Source organism: Lygodium microphyllum, chromosome 10 (assembly GCF_053477565.2).
Source record: "Lygodium microphyllum isolate KBCC chromosome 10, Lygodium_microphyllum_v1.1.10, whole genome shotgun sequence".
Classification (NCBI taxonomy): domain Eukaryota; kingdom Viridiplantae; phylum Streptophyta; class Polypodiopsida; order Schizaeales; family Lygodiaceae; genus Lygodium; species Lygodium microphyllum.
The window spans coordinates 59,262,278-59,286,819 of record NC_141144.1 but is presented as its reverse complement, the minus strand read 5'-3'; the positions used below and the strand labels follow the sequence as shown (position 1 = coordinate 59,286,819).

The window sequence follows — 24,542 nt, the reverse complement described above, 5'->3', positions numbered from 1 at the left end:
TTACTTGGTCCTAATGCCTCCATAGCTTCCTCTTTTTAACTTGATTTTTCTTTTGGGGGGTGGCAATTGGTTCGTGGCCATCGCATCCTCTTCTAGTGCAGGTGTCTTTATCCGAGGAGCTATTGATTGCTAGCTTACTTCTTCTTTACATCTTGAGTCGAGGGCATGAACCCCCAGCCAGAGATGCTCGAACTATTCAACCCAAATGGGCTTGACCTTGTTAAGTTCTCTCAATTTTCGAGGCATTAGGGCATTGCCCTATCGTTTTTCTTGGCTCCCCTGAAACAAAGACTATTTCAATCCTGAAGAGTAAGGGCTACTTTTTCTCTCCCCAAGCAAATACGGAAAAATCAACTTTACTCAAAAGCATGAGACTTCTCTAGCAAATGCTAATGAAAAGCATTCAGTATAGGAGACCTTGATAAGCAAACTAATGCTATTGATTACTTACACAGCAATCGACCGTGTAAGCATTCATCTTAACAACAATTGGGTCAAGAAGGGGTGATGGGGAGGTTGGACTCTATAGGCAAGAGAGTATTAGCCACTTTTAGGATGGTGTCTTCCGATTATTGTTTATGGTATTATTACGTGGGGAATTTCTTGAGCTGGGAATTTATGATTGATAATTGCTGATTGGGTATACTATTATGTTAAAATGAATAATGAAAAAGGAAAAAAACTTTTGGGCAGGATTGACAAGAGAGGGAGGTTAGGGATAAGTGGCCGGCAGATTGCGTTTTGCTACTACTTACATAAAGCGGATTTATTGATTGATATTATGGTTATTGTTATTATTAGTTAGCCTGCCTCGTTAGTCTGTTCAAAGTCCTCTGTAAGTGCGAGTCCGAGAGCAGCTTACCCATCGTCGCAGCAGCAGCAAGAGCCGCCATGGATTGGCAGGGGCAGAAGCTCGCAGAACAGATCATGGAGTTCGGATTCCTCGCGGCCATGATCGTATCCCTCCTTGCAGGTTTCCTTATGAGCTCCATCAAGCTCATGCTCGTGATCTACGGCGTCTTTGTGCTCGCCATCCTTCTTTGCGTCGTGCCTAACTGGGGCTTCTTCAACCGTCATCCCTTGAAATTCCTTGACCCGAGCGCCATCTCTGCCTCCGAGGTACCTCAGGCAAAGCCCCATACTGCCTCCAGAAAGGCATCCAAGGCTTCCAAAAAATAGATTTCAAAAATTATCTAGCTTGGTGTTTTTCTTTTTCTGTCAAAGCCTCTTATGTAAACCAAATCCGAATGTAACGACCACTTGAAACTTTCAGATCATCTAAATCATTGGAGTAATTTGGCTTGTAGCATGAGTCACCTGAATCTCTGTATTTGGAATTCAGATCACTTAGAATCATTGGAGTAATCTGGCTTTTTAGCATGAGTCATTAGAAGAGACATTTAGATGATCAGTTAGATCATTTGTCCTTGTAGCATGATTTACCAGAAGAGAAGAATCAGATGCTTAAATGGTGCCATTTTTTGTGGCTTTATGCGGGTGGTTTGTGTGGTCAGGTTGTGATGTTTAAAAGAAATTTGTGGTAGTGCCTGCAGAACAGCAGTTTTACATTTAAAGAACTATCCTAACATTAGCCTTTGAACACGGTGTGCAGTATTAAGTCCTGTTACATCCTGTTCTTGGGATTTGTGTTAAGTTTGTGTCTTTCTGCTCAGTTTGCTAACCAGAATACAGTAGAAAGTGTTAAATTTGTAATTATCTTTCATGTGGAATGGCCCAATGAGACATTATCGTGATATGAGTCAGGCTGGACAGTTGTCCCAGTCAAATGTCAAGTCATGTTATGCATGACTGGAGGAAGTGTAAATAGTCATAACTGGCATCCAAATTTTCCTATTCGACGGCACAGCATTTTCTTTGTGTGAATGCTTTCTCCTTCTTGACATACAGTGATTCAGTATGACAAATTGTCTGACATTTTGAGGAGCTCACTGGATGCAATGGGTGGAAGTCTCCACAGAAGCAACAAGAGGCTCCTTTGTGAGTAGAGACTGTTCAAAACAAAGGTCTATACCAGTTGGACTCTGGACAAAATTCTGTATGGATTTGTTGAAGCCAACTGCTGGGTTGGAACAAGAATGCAGCGAAGCAAGTCTGCTTTGGGCAATTTTGTGGTTGACCTGAACTAAAATGTGGGGCTGGCTGATTGCAGTTATGCCACTGGGTTTGGCCAGAGTCGTTGGCCAGAGTCGAGACTGCAAAATTTGCACCCTTTTGGACTGAAACACAGGCAGTAACTGCTGCATTACAGGCACTGCCCTCTCTGGCCTGCTTCCACAGATCTGGGAGGTCGGGAAATATTGAGGACAGGGGTGTAACACTGAAAGCTGGCTCTGATCCAACTTTAAATTGTTGCCCATGTGGCACGGGTTATGTTTCAAGAATCTGCAGATAAACTTGATAGAGCAGATACACAAATCAGTGACCTAAACTAGTGTATATGGCCAGGAATAGCCCTTCTTAGTTCTTGGATGTGTATGCATATGATCAAATTGCAAATGAGGAAGAATGCAATGGAAGAGCCTTTGAGATATCAGCCATATCGTCCCACATAGGAAAATGTAGAAGCTCTAGATCCCAATCCCAGACCCTCTCTTGAATAAAACAGTATTGGACATCAATGGGCTTCATGCATGTTGGAACACTTGGTTCTTGACTACTTCATGCATGTTGGAACACTTAATTCTTGGCCATAGCCAAGCAGCTTTGATTGTCAGGCCGAAGAACAAGTAATCTCTTCAACATATAGCTTTGTTGGCTGCTGTAGATACAGCCTATAGTTTGCTTCTGAATAAGAAAGAGCAACACAAGGCTGTTGTTGTTGCACCTGTGACATGGCACCTTCTCCAAGGTAAAGCATAACTGGTAGTGGATCTCCAGATCCGTCTTTCAGTGACCTAACAAACCTCTTGTACCTTGAGGGATTAGCCAACCTATTGCCATCATCAGCCTTCAATGAGTGCCTGCTGCCACGAGTTGCCCAGGTCCAAAATGTTGTTATCTGCCGCCGCTGTGCATCCTGTACTGTCCTAGTGACTTTTCACAGTTGCCATGCCACTTTTTTGGCTCATTTACACTTGACTAGATGTATTCTAATTTGCCCTTAATTTGGCATCATGGATAACTCCTTCAGCACCCAATATCCTTTGACCTTGAGTCATAGAGGCTTGTGCGATTTCTATGGTCTTTGCTTCAATTCTTTGCTCTAGTTCTAGCTTCATTCTAGTTGATTGAGCATTGCATCATTCATACATTCATTTGGCTCATACTCATTTTATTGCGTTCTTTGAGCATTCTTTTGTTAGTTGTGTTGTTTCATTAGTCCCAAGGTTCTCACTCATGGGGTGTGAGTAGAGAGTCTTAGAGTTCATTTTCTCACAATTTTCTCATCATGATTGTAGTGCACTTGTGACATGGCAGCATTTCCTTGGCAAGATAGACAGTTTTGGACAACAAAATGTTCAAATTTTGTCAAAAATATTCCAAGACCATAAATACATAATTGGTCATAGCTCTAAAGTTTAAAATGTACCTACACGATCGTCTTGATTGTCAAAAAGCACGATTCAATGATTAGGCCGATTTGTTATTATTTTAAGAGTTTGGCGTACTTTGTAATTGATTTCCAGTGTTTGGGCAGTTTAAACTAACTCTTGGTCATCTATTGAGGAATGAGTATTGTCAACATCGAGTCTTCTCTTCTCTTGGTAAGATCTTGTTGGCGAGTCATTGGTTGAGATTGCGAATGTGAGAAGGTAGTGAGAGGTTTGATGAGCATGGATTGGAGTTTCATTGGTGCATGAGACCAAGCAAAGATTGATCGAGATTGTCATGGATTGGGCAAGGGCATGCTCTGTGGACATTGAGAGCAGGGGTGTGTTGGATAGTGCATGACTTGGGTTCTTGGATCCGTACCTTGTGCAATCTTCATATTACTATCCCAAAAATAAATATTTAAATCCTACCCAATTTTGTTACAAATAACAAAAACAAAGTAAGACATGGATTTTCCAGCACTAGTTGCATAGACTCGAGTTGGAAACTTGATGGGATTGTCTTTGGTCAACACAATAGTGATATTTGTCTCAGAAGTTGCAGGAATTTGTGACATTTTGCCTTGGACATTTGGGGCTTTTCATGTACATGCAAGAATTGGGCTGAAATTTACCCAATTTCTCGACATTGATGCACATTGGACCCCGTGCAATTTGGGGCTTTTGCTATTTGGGCGAAATTTGTGCACCATTTGGTCATTTTATGTACATACAGGTTTAATTCCATGCAATTTGGACATCTAGCACTCGGAAAAATGTGGGGGTTTTGCTGAAATTGCTCTATTTTGGCAAAATTGGCCTATTCTCTGCATGTCAGAGATAGTGCAGATGTATGGTTGATGCTTTGAGCACGAAAATTTTGGGGCTTTTGATTGTGCATGTCAAATTTTGTGCCCATGGGTATATGAACAACAGAAATTGCAGCTAAAATTTAGGACTTGTCATGTGATGTGATGTATTTGTCCTTGGAACAGCTGTAATCAGTTGTGGAGTGCTGTAGCACAAGGTTTAGTGCTTCTGAAAATTTATTTGCAGATCTGAAATTTCTGCATTGTGGTTATTTATTGCTGGTTGGTACTTGTTTGTACCTTGGTCACTTGTGTGATAGTTTGGGCCTGCATTTGCTGAAATTTTTGGTCACATTTGGGCTGAAAATCATGGCTGGCAGCAGTGACAGTAGTCATCTTATGCACATTAATAAGCTTGAAGGAGCACATAACTTTGCAGTCTGGCAAAAACAGTGCCATGATATTCTGTTGCAGAAGGAGCAGGCAAGGCCGATTAAGACCAAAGGGGCAAAGCCCGCAGATATGAAATAGGAAGACTGGAATGAGTTAAATGAGCTTGCACGCTCAACCATCGAGCTATCGATTTTTGATGCCTTGCTATTTAACATTGAAGGTTTGGATTCTGCCTATGCTATTTGGACTCGACTGGAAGAACTGTATGCCCAAAAGAGTGCCACAAGTAAAGTTTACTAGCTGAAAAAGCTTATGGATTTGCATATGAAAGAGGGTACAACAATGTCTACTCACTTGAGTGAGTTTAACTCAATTTTCAGCTAGTTGGTTGTCTTGAAGTTCATGATTGATGAAGAATTTAAGGCTACGTTCTTGCTTTACACTTTGCTAGAGAGTTGGGATACATTCAGGACTGCTATGAGCAATTCTAATGCAATACTTTTGTATGCTGATGTAGAGAGTGTGCTACTCATGGAAGAAATGAATCGATAGAACAATGCATCTAGTAAGTCTTCCAGTGCTTTGCATACTAGAGGCAAATCATAGCAGAAAGGCAAATCTGATAGTAAGGGACGCAATAAATCACGTGGTAAGGATGTTGAATGTCATCATTGTGGCAAGACGGGTCACTTTAAACGGGACTGCTACAAATGGAAGAAAGAGAAAGGAAAGGGCAAGAAGACAGATGATAGCAAGGAAGAGAAGAAAGAGAGTCGACCTAAGAAGAGTAGTGTCAAAATTGAAGAGGTTAATGTAGTCACTCATGACAGTGACAGTGGGAATGATGTACTCTTTGTCTCTTCACACTTTAGTACACATGCTTTACTTGTAGATACGGATGATGACATACACACTTGGATTCTAGATTCAGGTGTTTCCTTTCATGTCACCCCTCATCGTGAGTGGTTTTCTGACTATAAGGGGGTTGACATGGTGTTGTCCATCTTGGGGATAACTATGCATGTGACATTGCAGGTATTGACAGTGTGCAGTTGCAGTTTCAGCATGTACGGCATGTATCTCAGCTCAAGAAGAGCTTGATTAGCACAGGGTAGCTAGATGACGATGGATTTCATACCACCTTTGGTGATAGAAAATGGAAGATCTGTGAGGGATCTAGAGTGATTGCCAGAGGTTGTAAAAGTGATACCTTGTATCCTCTCCATGTATCTAGTGTGCGTGACCATGTTGTTGCCGTGATTGAGTAGCCAAGTGTTTCTTTGTGGCATGGCCAGTTGGGACACATGCGTCAAAGTGGAATGAAAGTGCTTTCTCGTTTGGGTTTACTTGCCTTGTCTTCATTATGCTGATTTTGAGCATTGTGATTATTGTGTTTATGGTAAATATGCACAGACGTCTCATAAGAAGTCTCTTTCGCCGAATTCTTCTCTAGATTTAATATTCTGATGTATGTCAGATGCCAGGGTTATCCTTAGGGGGGGGATTAAATACTTTGTCACCTTTGTCGATGATGCTATACGGAAGGTATAGGTTTATCCTATTCATAGCAAGGATGAAGTGCTTGACAAGTTTAAAAAATTCTTGGCATTGGTTGAGAATCGAATTGATAAGACACTTAAGTGTCTTCGCTCTGACAATGGTGGGGAATATGTGTCCAAGGCCTTTTAGGCATTTTGTGACAGCAAAGGGATAAAGAGGGAGCGCATTGCTCCTCGTAATCCACCCCAAAATGGAGTTGCAGAGCGTATGAATTGGATCATACAGGATAAGGTGTGTACAATGCTGTCACATGCTGCTGTATCTCATGGTATTTGGGCAGAGGCTGTTATGACAGCCGTACACTTGATCGGTCACCAAACAGGTCTTTTGGGGGGAGGGGGGGCGGGGGAGTTCCCCAAGAAGCGTGGTCGGGCAAGCCACCTTCGTATGCACACTTGAAAGTGTTTGGGTACGAAGCATTTGTGCACATACGTAAGGAAGAACGCAGCAAACTTGAGCCAAAGTCTTGTAAATGTATTTTTCTAGGATATGGTGATGAAGGTGAAATGGGGTATAGATTATGGGATCCTGAGAAAAGAAAAGTAGTACGCAGCAATGATGTTATCTTTCGGGAAGATCACATGCACAAACAACTTGAAAGAACAGAGGAAGTTCGTAGGGTTGTATTCCGGGAAGAAATACCTTTTGGACAGCAAAATGTGCCCACTGTACAGCAGCAAATACTTGTTGTAAATGAACCTGCAAATGCAGAAAATAATGCTGGAAATGATCAGCTAGACATTGTTCATAATGATGAGCCACTGGATGTGCAGGAACAGCTAGGACAACAAGCTGTTAATACTGATTTGCAGGCTGAAATGCCAGGACAGCAAGCTGAAAATGGAAATTTGCAGGCTCAACAACTAGCAAACAATGATCATTGGGTTAGGAGATCGTCTAGGGCTACCAGAAAAGTGGATATATTCGTTTCTGGTGCAATCAATGTGGCTGATTATATCATGTTGACAGACTGTGGTGAACCGTCTTGCTTCAAGGAAGCAATGGACAGACAGGACAACAAGAAATGGTATAAAGCAATGTTGTCAAAGATGGACTCTCTTGAGAAAAATGACACTTGGGACTTGGTGCAGTTGTCTAAAGGGCAGAAAACCCTTCCATGCAAATGGATTTACAAGATGGTCACTTTTGGTTCCTCGCCAAAGTGCAAAGCACGATTGGTTGCAAAGGAGTACAAGCAAGAACATGGAGTTGACTTTGATGAGATCTTCTCTCTTGTAGTCAAGATGACTACATTGAGAACCATTTTGGGCTTGGTTGCAGCTGAAGATATGGATCTCATATAGATGGATGTAAAGACTGCATTTTTACATGGTGATTTGCTTGAAGACATATATGTGTAGCAGCCTGAAGAGTTTGTGGCAAAAGGGAAAGAGAAGATGGTATGTAAACTCAAAAGGAGTTTGTATGGGCTGGAAGAAGCACCAAGAGAATGGTATCATAAGTTTGATACATTTATGCAGTCTCAAGGTTTTCATAGAAGTCAAGTGGATCACTGCTTATACACCAAGAAGTCTAGAGATGGTAGCTTGATTATCTTGGTTCTGTATGTTGATGACATGCTGATTGCTGGCAAGGATACTCATGTCTTGGACTCACTGAAGCAAAGTCTTCATGGCAGCTTTGACATGTCACATGAAGGATCTTGGCGATGCAAATCACATTCTTGGCATGCGAATACTCAGAGATAGGTCAAAAGGATTACTCTATCTATCTTAGTAGGAGTATATCTCCAAGGTTTTGCAACGTTTCAATATGGAGGGAGGGAAAACAATTGGGGTTCCATTGCCTCCATATGTGAAACTCAGTGCAGAGGGCAGCCCTACATCTGATGATGAGAAGGCTGAAATGGCCAAGATACTATATGCTTCAGCTGTTGGCAGTTTGATGTATGCTATGGTTACTACACGTCCTAACATTGCCTTTGCAATGGAAGTGGTTAGCAGATACATGAAAAACACTGGTAAAAAGCATTGGGAAGTAGTGAAAGGTTATGAGATACCTCAAAGGCACAAAGGATTTGTGCATTTGCTTTGGAAAGCAGAAGGCATCTATTGTTGGCTTTACGGATGCAGACTACGCTGGTAATGCGGACTACAGAAAGTCCACTTGTGGATATGTGTTTACCTTCACAAGAGGAGCAGTCTCTTGGATCTCCAGGCTACAAAAGTGTGTTGGCCATCGTGTCTTTTATATGTGCATGGGTGTGAACACACCCTTAGGACATTTGTACTTTCATATATATCTATCTAAAACCTAAAGAGATACACTAGTCATTGTACTGAATATCAAAGGTGTTGTGCTCACTCTCTTTTCAACTGCTCTCTACTCTTTGTGCGTGTTATCCGTCGCATTCACTCTTAGCTCAGTCAAGCTTCATCAATAGGGAGGGAGGATTGATATTGAAGATAAATGTTGAAACATGCAAAATATTGAGAAGGGTAGAAACCCTCTCTCAACCTAGATGTCAATGCTGAATGAGGAGTATGATGATGTTGGTCTTCATGTGGTGTCAAGAACCAAGTGTATGAAGATAATGGAGTATCCCTCTTGGAAGAGCAAGGATAGAAGACACCGCCATGACAGGATCAAGAGAGATATTGCACAATCCACCACCGGAGGAAAAGCCGCCATGCTGGTAGAAGAGCCAAACTCCAAGTAGATGGAATCATGAAAGGAATGGCGCGCGACTCTTGTCTCCAACTTAGAAAGGATTGGTGCAAACATGCACGTTAGCTCTACATTGAAATACAAAACCTTGTAAAAGAGATCAAAATCTGCAAGCACAGAGGTGAGTAGTGAGATGCTTCCAAAAGCAAAACTGAAAATATAGAAAAACAAAGCCAAGCTCAATGCAATGAGTATGGAAGTATGTAGCGGAAGTCTAGAAAGGAAAAGGTTGTGTGTGGCCACCATTGTATACGTCAAGGTGGGAAAGTGGTCCTAGAAGATGTAATGAATGCCTTAGGAATGAATGCATGAAGTGCAATAGGTGAGTCACTAGTAGACCAATCAGCTAAGTCTTCAGTAGTAGTGAAGGATATAGGTTGTTGAGACTATTCATGTGCTACATGTCCAATAGCCATTGGGACGGATGGTGCAGCAGCGGGAGGCATAGCCCCACCGGATTGACCAACTAAAGTGGATGCAGTTGTAGTAGTTTGCTATGGATTTCTAGGTGGAAGAGCCTAGGCCTTGGTACAGCACTCATCATTCACATGGCACAATCTCTGGCAGTGCATATAAAACCTATTTTTCTTAGGAATTTGCTACAAAAGGGGTTGTGTTTCTTTGGTTCCATCGGAGAAATAAGTGTTATCCTTGTTTTGGCTTGCCTTTGCATCTTGTGAGTTCTTGCCACTGGTGGTTTTCCGTTCCAAAGAAGAGGCAACCAATCCTTGCCTCTTTGAATGGATATGTATGGAGGACTTCTTGTGGACTCGATCGTGTAGCCTCGTGTAATGCAAGAAGTGACACTCAAACTCGTAGAAGGTTGGTAATCTAGATACGGAGATAATATGGTGGATAAAATGGAAGTATTTGTAGGGCAACTTGTCTAAGAAGAATGTGACTTGATCGTGATTTGACTTTAGGGAGCCAATAGTGGCACATTCAGCATGTAACCGTTGATGTTCGACCAACTTGACTTTCAGATCATCCATTCCTTAATGGAAAACTCTTGAAGCATAAAGTCATAATTAATACTTTGAGTGTGATCTCGATTCACATAGTGGTCAATGAGATGAATCCAATGCTTAGTTGTGAGGGGAAAATACTATAAGTGAGAGTGGAATTCAGCGATAGACACACCTTCACCTTTAACATCTTCTTCTTCACGTTTTGGTCATCTAACAGAGGAAGAGTTTGAAGAGTACTTACACATTACATATAGTTCGATTTACACTCCTCCAATGAGTGTTGCTACTCCTCCTGGACTGATTGGTGAGATTGGCCATCTCTCTAATCTTGAAGGGACCATGACATTCGGCATGTGTGGTGATCCATCTCCTTCACCTCAGCCAGGCCTCATGTTAGATTTGTATAACCCTTTTGAGTCGTATGAGTCAAAACTCTCTCTAGTTTCTTCTTTTGTTGTGTAGGATCCAGATGATTTTCAGCATGTTAACTTTTTAGAGGAGGCTCTTGAATTGGATATCCTTCATCAGGTATATCTCTACCATCTGTTTCATTTGAGCAAGTAAATCACACTTCTCAACTCCCTCCCATCCCAGCACTATCTTCTCCACATTTTGATCTACTCACATCTTCATTCCAAAACCTGGGACTACACTTGACTTGTGCTCAAACCGCACTAGGGGTAGGATCTTCCATCTCAGCTCCTAGCACTTTCTCATTTCCCATCCCACCATCTACCTATCCTCCATTTACACCACCTCTTGGTGCATTGTTAGGGGGAATGCCACCCTTTAACATTGTACCTTCCACATGGCTCCACTTTACCACGTCCTTACACTTTGGGAGGGCTGTGATGGGCATTCTCCTCACTACCCCCAAACACCACAAAACCCCCCTCCCCCCTCCCCTCTTCACTCACACACACAACCTTTCAGATGCACGGATATCCATCCTTTGCTTATGAATTGTCGTCACATATCCCTTAGGTCACTCCTATATAGGTATATAAGTGCATAGGTTTTAGAGAGGGGTTTCCTTGATGCACTGATCGAAGTTTGGTAGGTTTAAATCCTAGAGTTGGGATTGACATCCAAGTTCATGATGAGTTGCTTCTTTGAGAGTGAGCAGTCTTGGCTCCTAGTTTGAGCTCACATGAGGAGACACTTTGGTGGCGGTTTGGCCAAAGGCGGGAAATCCATGGTTACATATGTTTAGAGGCATTTTGACAGGATGGTCTTGTATGCTACTGCGAGACATTATTGATAGATATTGAGAGCTGCTATGATTCTTCTCTCTTTTAAGGTGCTAGTATGATCGACATTGACATTAGGTTCTCTTCGAGGCACCTTGGTGATGGCTTGTGCATCCTGTACCTTGGTATCCATGGTTCTACTCTGGTATCCTTGTTGTATGTACTATGATGGACATGTCACATTATCATTGTATATTGTATTGTATTAGATCACCCATGATTTGAGAGAGGATGTTAGCAGATATATTTGTTCACAATCGAGTTAGTGCATGTCAATGGGCTGGGGCATGAGGATATTATCCTATTATTTAGGTAATTTTCTTGGCATTTTGTGATGGTCATTTTAGGATTTTACTGCTGGCCAACCTGACATGATTTTTGGCATTATTTTTCCCTATTTGTTCAAGCTTCTTTCCCACATTCATTATTATGATCAGTCATCACCTACCTGGTTCTAGTGGAGGGAGAGGAGCAGGTGCGAGTGTCTTCATAGCGAGTGACTCATATTGGTTCTCTATTGTCTCATATCTTGATATATGGATTCCATTTCATGAGTATCTCTTTGCTTCCGAGTTCTTTTCTTTTGTAGTGTTTCCTTTTCTCTTTCCTTTCTCTCTTATATTTAGCAGTTTATTATAGCAGTTTTCCATGCTTCCATCACTTCATCTACTTTTAATAGCAAGTCCCCCCCTTCATTCTTAATCTATAGAGTGGGAGTAGTTGGACTGTCTTTGAACCCTTTGCTGGCCAAATATACATCAATTTTAGAGTACTATTGCACGACGAGCCTGTTTGAGACTATAAAGAGCTTTGTTTAGCTTGCATATCATGTGCTCTTTATTCTTAACCACAAACCTTGGAGGTTGTGACACATAAACAACCTCATGAAAATTCCCATTCAAGAATGTTGTCTTAATGTCCAACTAATGTACCTTCCAACCATAATTTGCAGCCATAGCAAGCACATATCTCACCGTACTCATACGGGATGTAGGAGCAAAAGTCTCTTCATAATCTATGCCCTTCTTTTGTGGATAGCCTTTTGCTACCAACCACGCTTTGTACCTGTGAATGGTACCATCAGTCTTGCATTTGAGTTTAAAAACCCGTTTTGTGCCAATGGTCTTCTTGCCAAGTAGTAAATCCACAAGATCCCATGTAGAGTTAGTGGCAATAGAGTCTAACTCATCCTGCATGGCTTGTATCCAATGTATATCTTGCTGAGCTTCATCCAAGGGAGTAGGCTTATCAGCATCCAACAATGAGCTCATAAATGCATGCTCATCACAATGGATTAATTTTTACTATCAAGATTAAGTAAATGTTGCACATGTGAGGTGGGTGACACTAGAGATGTGGCTTTTAATGGTACCTAACGTCGATCTAAGATGGCACAGAGAAACTCGGGAGTGGAAGATGCCTTGCCGATTTAATTATTGGCCAGTCATATATATTTTTAGGCACTAAAGTAATTATTAGATTAATTTTTAGTAATTAAAGGATGCAAATTAATATTTAAGGATGGATAATGTTGGAAAAACCATTTGGGAAGGCTGTCACTTGGCAAACTTGCCCATACAAGCTGGTAAAAGATTGAAGAAGAGGAAAAACAAGATCATTCTTGTTGTAGCGAATGTGGGAGAGCTATGACCAGCCATGGCCAGCCTATATTCAGTGATTGCAGTCCGCCACGAGTGAGTTTTGAGGAGGCGATTGCATCTAGGTATAAGGTGACAGCTGATTTGGATGTCTCAGCTGTAGGTGACAATATTTAATGCTGTTGTGGTAGGGCAGCGGCTGCATTTGACTGATTTTCAGTCATTCTTCGCAACAAAACTTTGAATTCTCTCTCTTTACAGCTTTCTCTCTCATCTCCAGCCATTTCATAGCCTTGCTCCGAAGATCTCAGCATTTGGATCCTTGGAGGCCGAGAAATTGCAAACTTCTCTGCTATAAACCCTAATTTACAGCAAAAATTAGGGTTTAGCAGCAGCCTCGAGAAGCGTGCCAAAAATTGGAAGCTCCAAAACTTGGATTTTTTAGGTTTGAAGGTGAAATTCAGCTAAATTCAGGTGGAGGACTAGCCAGTCATGGAATTCGGGGAATTTCCATCGTCTATGAAGTGGGTGAAGGCCAATTAAGTGCCCGAATCAAGGGGCAAATCAGATTGAAGACTTGCTGCTCACTTTGGACAGTAAGGGGAGTTTGGATTACGAAGGGGATTGGGAGAATCCCATTGTAAATCAACTTCTTCAATAAAGCTAAAGAGATACTGAAAGGGGCACCAATTTTGGGGCCAATCGGGTGCGCATTGTCCAAGATCCGTAGGTAAATTTGTATTTTCAGATTTGCATTTATTGTTTGTTGATGTAATTAAGTTGTAATCAGGGATTTACCACCCATCCACGAAAGGAAGGCTGGTTTCAATACTCTCTTAGAGAGTTTGTAACAGGCATCTCAAGACTATTTTTACTGTATTTACAACAGACCTTTCATGTTGTACTGCATCTTCCACTACATGTGGTAAACCATCGTCAAAACCCTGTTGTTCAGGCGCATATGGTGCAGCCAGCTTGTTGTATTATGTCTGTCTGGCCATTTACAACAGGTACGGACTCCAAAGAAAGTGGCAAGAGACCCTCAAAGACATCACCAATGTCATGTGTGGTTGGCATTTGAAACTGATCATGTGAAAATACAACATTTTTAGGAAATATGACATCCCTACTAACCAAAACTTTCTTTGTGCGTGGGTCATACAGACGATAGTTCTTACTTTCCGAACTATAGCTAGTAAATATGCATTTTATAGCCTTGTCCATCTAGCTTCCTACGAAGCTCTTTCAGAACATGTGCATAGGCTATGCAACAAAACACTCAAAAGTAGTCAACTTTAGGTTTCTTGCCATGCTAAGCTTCAAACGGGGTGATTGTCTTTAGTGCCTTAGTAGGTGCACAATTCAACACATGATTTGTACACTGAAGGCCTTCTGACCAAAATTTATGAGGCAACCCCTTGCTTTTGAGTATACAACAAGTCATATCCATAAGAGCGCAATTCTTCCTTTCAGCAACACCATTTTGTTGAGGAGCCATTCTAATAGTGGCTTGATGCGCATTGCCATAATCAAGTAAATATGTCTCAAAAGCACGAGACATGTACTCCCCCCCCTCTATGCGTGTGAAGTGTCTATACTCTCAAGCCAGTTTTAGCCTCAAGCTTTGCAACAAGATGTTTAAAATGCATAAACACATCAGATATAGCTTTCAGCCCATACACCCATGTATACCGAGAGTAGTCATCAATAAATGTAACAAAGTAAATATGATCTCCAAGTGCACATGTTGTAATCAGTCTTCCTTCCGTGGATGGGTGGTAAATCCGAGATTACAACTTAATTACAGCAGCAAACAATTAATGCAAATCTGAAAGTACAAATTTACCTACTGATCTTGGAAATGCACACTCGATTGGCCCCAAAATTGGTGCCCCTTTCGGTATTTCTTTAGCTTTACCTAGAAAAAGAAGTTGATTTACAATGGGATTTTCCCATGGCTGCAAATCAGACCAACAATCTCTCCTTCTCTCTCTCTTGCAAGCTGAATTTATAAAAATGCATTTCTCCAGCCTCTAAAGACGTTTTTCAATCTTGCATGGGCATTTTTGACAAGTGGCAGCCTTTCCAAATGGTTTTCCAGCACTTTTAATTAATTTTCAGTCTTTAAATACTGAAAATTAATCTAATAATTATTTCGGTGCCCTAAAAAATAATTCGATTGGCCAACTATTATTATAGCAATAAACACTTCAATGACTAAGCTAATCAAGCTCTAATAAGTCTAAAAGCCTTTTCGAAGTATCAATCCATCATCTAGGCATTGCAAACATTTCCTATAAGCATCAATAGAGCATAAACCAATCAAATGCTTACTATCCAAACCACAACTGTTGTGTTCTATGTAAAATAGAGAATTGAACGCTACATAGAATCAACTTTATGAGTAGTTAAATCTAGAGCTCTCATCACACTCTTTGTTTTTAGCTATAGATTCAATCTGATATCATTTGCAAAATTTATATCTAAAATGAAAAGTGATATTAAGCTACCATAGCTGTCCACAACTTCTGCAACATACTCTATATCCACTTAAATCTCGAGTGTCTCTGCTCCATTTTTGACCATCAGATTGGCGTTAGGTACCATTAAACGTCATTTCTCTAGTGTCACCAACTGACACTTATGGCCAAATGAATGACCTAGGCCAACAACTGGCACCAGATACCACCAAGTACCTGTGCGGCATAACTTATAGCAACTTTTGCCTTTGACATTTCGTGATTTCTTCGGGTCCCGAGCTCGTAAATTTACTTTAATCCCAGGTGCACCTCACATGTGCAACATTTACTTAATCATGTGATTAAAAATTAATCCACATGTTAAGTGAGGTTTCAAAAATACATGTCCTCATGGCACCACAAGTCAGAGTGACTAAGCTGCAATTTTTGGACAATACACACTACACCATCCTTTTTGAAGGCAAATCTGTGCATCTTGCCCAAAATACATCCCTCACATGCATAAGGAGGTGGAGTCTCCAGTGGAGGCAATGCATCTACCATATGACATATGTGAAGGGTCATCAAACTCCCAAAACTCATATGTTCATAGCGGGCATGCCATAGCTCTGTATTCTACATAGCAGGCGGCGATAGAGTAGTGGCTGCTAGAGCATCATGAGACTGTGCGTCATAGATATTCAATAAAAACAAACAAACTCTTACACAAGGTCTCAGACAGTCTAAGTGCATAATCCATCTCCCTGTCTCTAACAATGCATTTGTCATCCACAAAGATGACGTGAAAGCCATGCTTGTTAAAAGTAGAGATAAACAACAAGTTCTTTGTAAAGCTAGGCACAAACAAGACATCTAGAAGCATGAAGTCAGAACCATCTGCAACAGTAATAGTGATTGTCCCAATGCCTCAGACATCATAATTGTTGTTGTTCACACATGTAACACGCTTCCCAACAAGGGTTGAATGTAAAGAGAAAAACAAAGTCTTCCGAGAAGTGATGTGCTTTGAAGCTCCACTGTCAAAATACTATGTTTGCTGTGTTTCAGGAGCATTATATGCTGAATCAGCTATTGAAGAATCATAACTGCAAGTTAGAAATGCATAGTCCTCCTCCACGAAGTTGACTGAAGCATCACCATCAATAGATTTGGTGGGGCTGATATCTCTTGAACAACCAAACTAGAGTCCTTTTTTTTCTCTTGGCTAATGTCTTCGGCATTCATCAATATAGTGACCTGGCTTCTTGCAATAATGACATGTCCTCTTCTTTTTAGACTTCTCTATGTCTTGGACAGCCTTATTTGATGGCTATTTAACATCATCCTTTTGCTGATTTTTTGCATTTTGCTTGACTTTTCCTTTGCTTTTGAACATGGAAAGCATAGCCATATCTCCTAAACACAATGTAACATTCTTCCAAGTTTGTTCCTCTTGCAACAAGACGCCTTTCAACTCCACAAATGTAAGGGGCTGTTGCCCCCTTCCCCTCAAAGACAACATCAAAGAGGTGTGGAAACCAAGATATGACTATAGAAGAGAGTTCATGTGATGTTTACCAATTCAGCATCTTGAATGATTTCATTGCACATCGAGCAGTTGCTTGCGCAAATCCTGTTTGTGAGTAAGGTGATTTGTCATGCTATCACTCTCATCCATGTTCACATCGGCCAACTCTCTATGAAGATAAGATATTCTAGCCTCGTTATGTGCTGCAAACATACGCTCAAGTATATCCCATGCTGATTTTGAGGTCTTACAAGACTGGATTGTGGAATGATCGATCTTTTTACTAACAAGGTAATCAAAGAAACTACACTTGCATCTTTTGAGCCCCATCTCCTCTGATCCTCGGTAGGAAGGGCAGCAGCACCAACAGCCTGTCTTCTAGTGTTACGTTGAGGTGTTTGAGGTGCAAGACCTCTTGGTTGTTGCAAATCACCTGTAACATAGTCCCACAAGTCCTTCACTACAAGAAGGTTGTGGACCATACAACTCCACAGTGGGTAGTTTGATCCATCAAGTTTGTTCTCCTGAGTGAGGGCACCAAGGATGTTGCTATGATCATTAGTCCCTTGATGTGCCATGCTATCAATAATGGACAAAAATCTGCAGCCAAATACTTCTCCGTTGAAGTATAGATTGTACTCCTTAGAGTACCAAAAATCCCCTCAGGATTATGCAACAAGTACCAAATTGTCACACAAATGTCAAAGTGTGTCCAATTTGACCCAAATTAGCACTTAGCCAAGAAGTAACAACAACGCACTGCTGTACCACACCTACCTCGTAATGTGCTTAAAAGTACAAATTACAGCAACTTAATGCCGATTCTTACCAAAATTCACTGAATTTTTCCAAAAGTTTTTGCTCAATCTGATTGTAGCAGCAATTAAATGTTGTTTTGCCGCTTGTTTGTTGCCTTGGAACGCGTGTCGGGCAAAAGCCTCAAATTTCTTTCTTAAGTTTCAAAGAAATTGAAGAAATTTGTACCTTACAGCTTGAACATGTGCACTAACGTCACCTCTGGGTGCATGTCGATAGCAAATAGGTGTTGGAATCTGCCTTGTGATGCATGTCGGAGCCTCTAGGACAAAAAGCCCCAAATTTCTTGCACAAATGTCGATGTTGGCACTTCCAATGAAGATTTGCATGTGGGAATGCCATTCGGGCAAAAGCCCCAAAATTTTTGACAAGAATATCAGAGAAATTGTGAAATTTCTTTGGATTGGTTGTCAATTTGAACTCCGATAGTGAAAATTGATCAAAGCCCCAAATTTTGGGCAGCACAAGCTGAGATTCGGAAAGAGATGGCCAAAATGGATGGGAAATTGCAAAAATTTCAAAAATCCCCAAATTTGAAAATTAGGGTTTCTATACCTTTTAGGGCTCAGCAGCAGCTCGTCCAAAATAGTAGCTCCTTGGGCTGCGTATGGGACTGTGTGTAGGGTTGAAAACAACAGTAGCTTGTCATTCTCTTCCTCAGGCAGAGAGCTGGCTGACAGCAACTAGACCTTAGGCGGGGCAGCACTGGCTGATGGTGGCTGAACTAAATCCGTACGAAGAACCTTGCTCTAATACCAAATATTGGAAAATGACAGCCAGTTATGAAGGAGAGAAAAGAGAGACAATGAGAGTGCGTTGAAGCAAAAGAGTAGAGTGCACTTGCTAAACTGAAAGAACCAGAATGAAAGGTACAAGATAGGTTTAAGATAGACCTAGCTCTAACTCAACTAGAGTTAACTAACACTGACTCTACTTGAAGAGTGGTGACACAACTTATAACTTCAGTTGTGTTCACACTAAGAACTGAAAAAGAAGTAAAAACTAAAACATTGGGCACTGTCCATAGAATTGGAAAATTCTAACAATTAGAATCTTTTATATGGGATTAGACACTACTTCTTTTGAGGTATGATATTCCAAGTTCCATTCTTTTTTTCCTTATGATTTGTGCCACAGGTTTAGTCACCCATGACTTGAATGGGGGTTTGTTAGTTATCTACCACTTCCATGTGTGACACACCTTAGTGTGAAAAGTTTTAAGGCTAGGGTTTGGGGTGAATCCTTAGGCCTATATAATAAAGCCCTACCGTTATACCTTCATTGATCAATCAATTGATCATTTCATTCAGTATTAGTTTTTGTGTACATGTAAAAAAACAAGAAAAAATCCAAAACCACAAAAAGGAAAGAAAAACAAAAAGGGAGGCCTATTTGTCTTAAATGCTGGTTGACTTTGTGAGCTCTGCCACCCAACATGGAGAAGGCGTAGCAGCAACAAGGGTGCCATAGAGTTTTGGCATGATGGTAGATGAGGGCTTGATGGTGATGGGAGATGATGGTAATAATTTGGCAATCTCAAATGAATGTTTGCTTTCGTAGGACAAAAAGTGGATACACCTTTGGTCCTCTTTTATAGAACTTTTTGAGTTAATTGTCCTACTAAAACTTCTTGAGTTTTAGTTTCTAATTTGAACTTAATTGAAATTTCTTTGTAGGACTGTACAAGAGTCCAACAAATTGGCTAATAAAGGACGATTAATATTGACCTAACTTTTTGAAGCTGAACATTGCTACATATACCACCAAGGGGGTATGCATCAATGGGCATTCTTCACACTAAGTGAATCAACATATTGCTCTCCTTGTGATGTTGGAGACATCCAAAGACCATACTTTTGAGGCTCTAGAAAGAGTGAAACCCCAACTCCCTTGGGAGAGTCTTGAACCACTGTGGCACTCGGAAAGAATATTGTTAAAGCTTGTAGTATGTACAAATCACCAGCATTGAAACGTTCCCCTAGGATCCAACTTGCACTTGAGGCTCGATGCAAACGAAACTCACAATAAAAGGGATTGGATGTTAGACTCACCTCTCAGCTACGCCCCCCCTAGGATCAAACTTGCACACGAGACTTTGCACAAGCCAAACTCATGATGAAAAGGACTCACCTCCTAGGCATAGGGCCAAACAGGTTCTCCCCCGAGCATGGGAGCTAGCAGCACTTCGGGTCATGATCGCATACCAAGGGTCCTCTGTGAAGATGATGTCGATGAATCATCATCAAGAAGTCTTGGGGATGAAGTCCTTTGTGAAGAGAATATCTCTTCTAACTGTCGCTTGTTGATATCCTCGTGTATGCTGGTTGTATCCATTGAAGACATGACACTTTGACTTGGCCCCTTTGAGCCTCGGGTGCATGTACAAAGGTATTACATCCCAATGAAATGAACAAGCATGACATCTTGTCTTGAAAGCTCCCAATCAAGACTTACGTTTGATGTATTTTGTGTTCTTGAACAAAAAACTGTGTACTTCAGTAACTAACTATCCAAGTAATTATGTAGATGCAAGTATGAACTATTCTTAGGTATGAATTAGGCGTTCCCGAAGTGTTCATTTAGACTAAATGCCCATGAGATGGTGCTTAAGAAATTGGTTGGGTTGTGGTTGATTACTTCAGCATGCAATTCCTCTGTAAATCTGTGAATGATTGAATTTGTTCAGCTTGTTGTTTCATGCTCACCATTGATTCTGTTAATATATCAAATGCAAATTTTGATGCATGGCCGATGATGGTTCTGTGCTGTCATTAAAAACATGTATTGCTCATTTGATGATTATGGAGACACAGAGTCTGTACTTCAGATGCCACTTTATGATCCTGAGTAGAGTGGTTCTGTACAGGTATAGGGCGGAAGATGTTTATGTACACAAAGCCTACTAGTAAGAAAGTTGGGCTGCAGTCTTGCAAACTGCTGTAATGATGTTGCAGTCTTTGTTCACATTCTGGAAACCTTAATCCAGATACTACCATTGCTTTGGCTGGGCTGTATGTCTGTCTGCTTCTTCATGTTATACAACTGAGTAACAGCCTCCAGTTAACAGTGGTGGAGGGCCATTCCTTGTGCTCAATAATTTATGGATCTCGTAGCGGGCAGATGTCACAGGCTGTTGTCAATTGTATACTCATTAGTGGTCCCCAGCTATTATTCCTTTAAAGCAGGTTGTTCCCTTTGCACTCTGAGTTACAGGGAGCTCCTGATTCTGTTTGATGGTTTTCCTTGTCATATTGAAATCAAAGAAATTCAAGTGCACTATTAATGACAGGTTTGATCTATCATTACCTTTGTTTTCAGTAGTGGTGTGTATGTCGCTGAATGCTACTAGATGTGAGCAAAAATGATAGGGCATTACTATGAAAGTGATTAGCTAGGGCAAAACCATACATTTGAGGTCTTGGGCTACGCTTCTTATTGATATGATTGCTATGGGCTGTTGTTGCTTGGCTATTAGTGGTCATCAACCAATCATGTGAAGTGATGGCAAAGGGGGACTTAATTCAATTCTTACATAAAGTTCCATCCAGTTAGGTATGCGTTTGTATTCAAGGAGAGGGTACTAAAGCTCATAGAATACACGTAAAATTTTGGTCCAAACGCAAGATGATTCACAAGTGAGGCTAGCATCAACCATACTTTGTTGAGTCTGCAGTCCCTCTGAGAACATGAGAATCTGGCCCATGTTGGAAAGTTACCAAAGAACTCAAAGACAAAGAAAAATTGCCATCCATCAATACATCTTACTTTATCAGCTTTCCCATGTTAGCAATTCCAAAGACTTGCATTGACACTCTGCCGCAGTGTCCTTGTGTATATGATCCCGTGTATTCCCTCTCCTATCAGAGGTGACTAAATCATGGAACTGTGAAAAATCCATATGTGTATCAAGCTATGGTGAAAAGCAATTGCATTCTCGTTGAAAATTTTGAAAGATGTCAATGACAAGAATTTCAGACAATACATACAGGGAAGGTGTGATCAATCAACTCCACAGGTATTAACAAAAGATTACACCTGTATCCCTACCTTTTCCACTTAGTTGGTTGACAGTATAGGCAGCTGATAATGTGATTGCACCCCCTGAGCTGGAGTCTTTTTCCCTCGAAATGGTTTCTGTGCTCTCCTCCTCTGTGAAAATGATTTCTGTGCTTTCCTTTTCTATCCCATTGAAGCTACCCAATTGTAGCCAAATTGGGTGCACTTCTGCTTGTTCATTGAACCGTAATGGCATCATGCATGTGATTCTTTGTTTGTGAGGATGAGAGTGCTTTCATGTAAATGTTTTGCTTAATAGGGGGTGCTTCCATGACCTCAAGTGTTGAGATTAAAGTGACCGTAAGAGTTGGTTTGGCAAACACATTATTGAGCATACTTTCAAGAATGTAAAAGCAGGTTCTTTGATGCTTTTACACTTGCAAGCTGCTTCATGAAGCTTTTCACCTGGTTGATACATCAACAGTAAACTTCAAGTGAAGGTCATACTTTTTCACTAGTAAGAGAATTTTGTGGTCCTAAAAATTCCGATAGTTTGGTCATTAGCACTTAAAATTCTAACTTGGTTTGTAGATCTCTTCTTACAATTGAATTTGACACCAACCTTTAGTTCTTTCTGCATGCATTCTGTTGGTTCACATCCCTTTCATCTTATTGGTTTTTTAAATATGTCTTGTGGATGTTATACATTTTCGTAGGTAGTGCGATTTTGAATTGCGTCTAGCCAAATATAGTGGTAAGCTTTTAAGACCAGTAATTCACTAATCTTAATGTTTTTCTGTTGGTAAGTTTGAGAAGGCTGCTAAATGTATATTGTTTACTACAGAAAGTATGTGAAGTTTGAGGTGGTTGCAATGCTCTTAAGCAACTTGCAAGTGGTTGGGTGTTTTCCACACAAGGTTTCACTCTGCACAAGCCTGAGTTGAAAGCCTCCAAGTTGATGTTATTCAAGAAAAATAACACCTTAAGGTCTCTCCATACAAGTGTAATGGTCTTCTTTCAACGCAATCAGTGCTACCACTTCCTTTACAAGACTAGTCACTCCCATTGCTAAAGGGCAAGTGGAGTGTAGTTAGGTGACCTTAAATAGGTCTAGGGTGAGAATCATATGCTACACACATTTCTATGAACCCCTCATAAGGCTTCATGCCTTTGCCAAGCTCAAGCTTGGTTTTGCAAATGGTCCTCCAAAGGGTCTTAAGAAGTTTCCAAATCTCTCAAGGTATTCTAACCTCTATCTCACAAGGGTAATTGCTTTTTTCAAATAGATAGTGTGTACAAAGTTGGGGTGTCAAGTTAAGGGCTAGGGATATTTAGGTGGATTTAGTGAAGTCCCAAGCTTGGCTTTAGTGTATTTTTAGATGATAGCCACGGGTACATTATGCATTGTGAAGTATGAGAAATATTAGACATGCCCTTTTTTATAAGATTTGGGACATTCTACACTTGAACCATATGGCAAGTTGAGGTAATCAAACTTCCCAATGTGCCATAGGGGTTTGAGTTAAAGGCCCAATCTTTGCTGATTTGCTTCTTGAACTATTTTCCTCATTTAAGTGCAAATGAAGATCCTAAAGGAGAAAGAAACTAGATAACTTGTTGATATAGAGTCCTCTAAAAATCTAGACAATGAAGAGGTGATAATAACTAATGTAGAAGCCTCAAAGGCCCCCATAGAGGATATTTGAATTGGAGAAGAATTTTTAGTTGAGAGCAATTTGTAGAAGACAAGTTTTTGTTTGTTTACAAGATTGGATAGAGCCCTTACTTTAGCAATGCAAGGAAAATGCTCGATGCACCAAGCTTCAAGGAGATGGAGATTGAAAAAGTTGTTATATAATCCAAGACCTTTATCCATTATCCATTTTAAGGAAAAAAAACAATTAAATGAGAAGCAACTTTGGATTGCTTATTCCATAAATAGAAGTGTGTGCTTCATGAAATTTATTTTGGGTTTGTCCTTGGTACATTAGGAAGAGCCAATAGATCCAACTAAGAAGATGTGTCGTCAACTATTGTTGGATTGTGCACTTTGATGAAAGATAGTGTATTATCATATCATGGGACAATTTATGTGGATTATGAGTTCTTAGTTTTTCTCATGTTTGGTATGGATGACAACGTAGTCGACAATTTTTTGAATTGGTAAATGGAAGGAAGAAAAAAAGTGGCTCATTGCAAGTACAATATTTTCCTAGTAGTCAATCAAGTTTCTTCTCTTAAAAAAGCAACAACTTTTACATCTTGTTGGATGTCCATGTAAATTACTCCATCTTGTTGTTGCATTTTTTCAAAGGATTGTTACTAGCTCTAGCCTTTTTGCCTTGTTTGTGCTATTTGTTGTAGGTTCTATCTTGACATTAAAAAACTTGAAAGGATGGTAGGTTTTGATGCATTTCTTCATCTTTTGGGCTTGCCTTCTTTTATGCTACTCTACTTATTTGATGTTTTTAGTGTAGCCTATGTATACTTTATTGTTTCTCTTCCATGATATGTTGAAGTTGAAGTGTATGTTTTTAAGTCCTTGCATTGTCGCTTTGCAATTGGCTTGTGCATGTTGTTCGAGGTTGGCATTGACTAATGAAGTTGTAGATGATAGTTCTTATATGTTGCTTTGCCAATTCTATGTTTGTTGTGTGGTCTATGAATAATTTGTCATTCCTCTTGTATGTTATGCTACAGATGGAGTGTTTGTTTTTAAGTTCTTGCATTGTTACTTTGCAATTGGTGTGTGTATGTTGTTCAGGATGGCGTCTACTAATGAGGTTGTAGTTGAGTAGGTGGGAGTATCTATATTGTTTAAGGTAGATGTTGTGGTGGTGCTAGTAAGGTGTTTGTTGCAAGGCTCCCACTATCTAAACTTTTGTGAAGAACATTATCATTGTTAGAGTAATTGTTTATTTTTAAA

The 24,542-nt window shown here is 40.4% G+C and overlaps 1 protein-coding gene across 1 annotated transcript; it reads left to right on the top strand.

Annotated features, from left to right (window-relative positions):
• The first annotated feature begins 791 nt into the window (after window positions 1-791).
• LOC148030042 (signal peptidase complex subunit 1-like) lies at window positions 792-20,891 on the top strand. Its single transcript, XM_087686305.1, has 2 exons — window positions 792-1,119; window positions 20,487-20,891. Exons 1-2 carry the CDS (start codon window positions 892-894, stop codon window positions 20,490-20,492), a joined length of 234 nt encoding a protein of 77 aa, XP_087542431.1. The 5' UTR covers window positions 792-891; the 3' UTR covers window positions 20,493-20,891.
• The last annotated feature ends 3,651 nt before the right edge of the window (window positions 20,892-24,542 follow it).

Bases quoted from the DNA above. Each gene is read 5' to 3' on its own strand.
- LOC148030042 (XM_087686305.1), top strand. From the start codon at position 892: ATGGATTGGCAGGGGCAGAAGCTCGCAGAACAGATCATGGAGTTCGGA.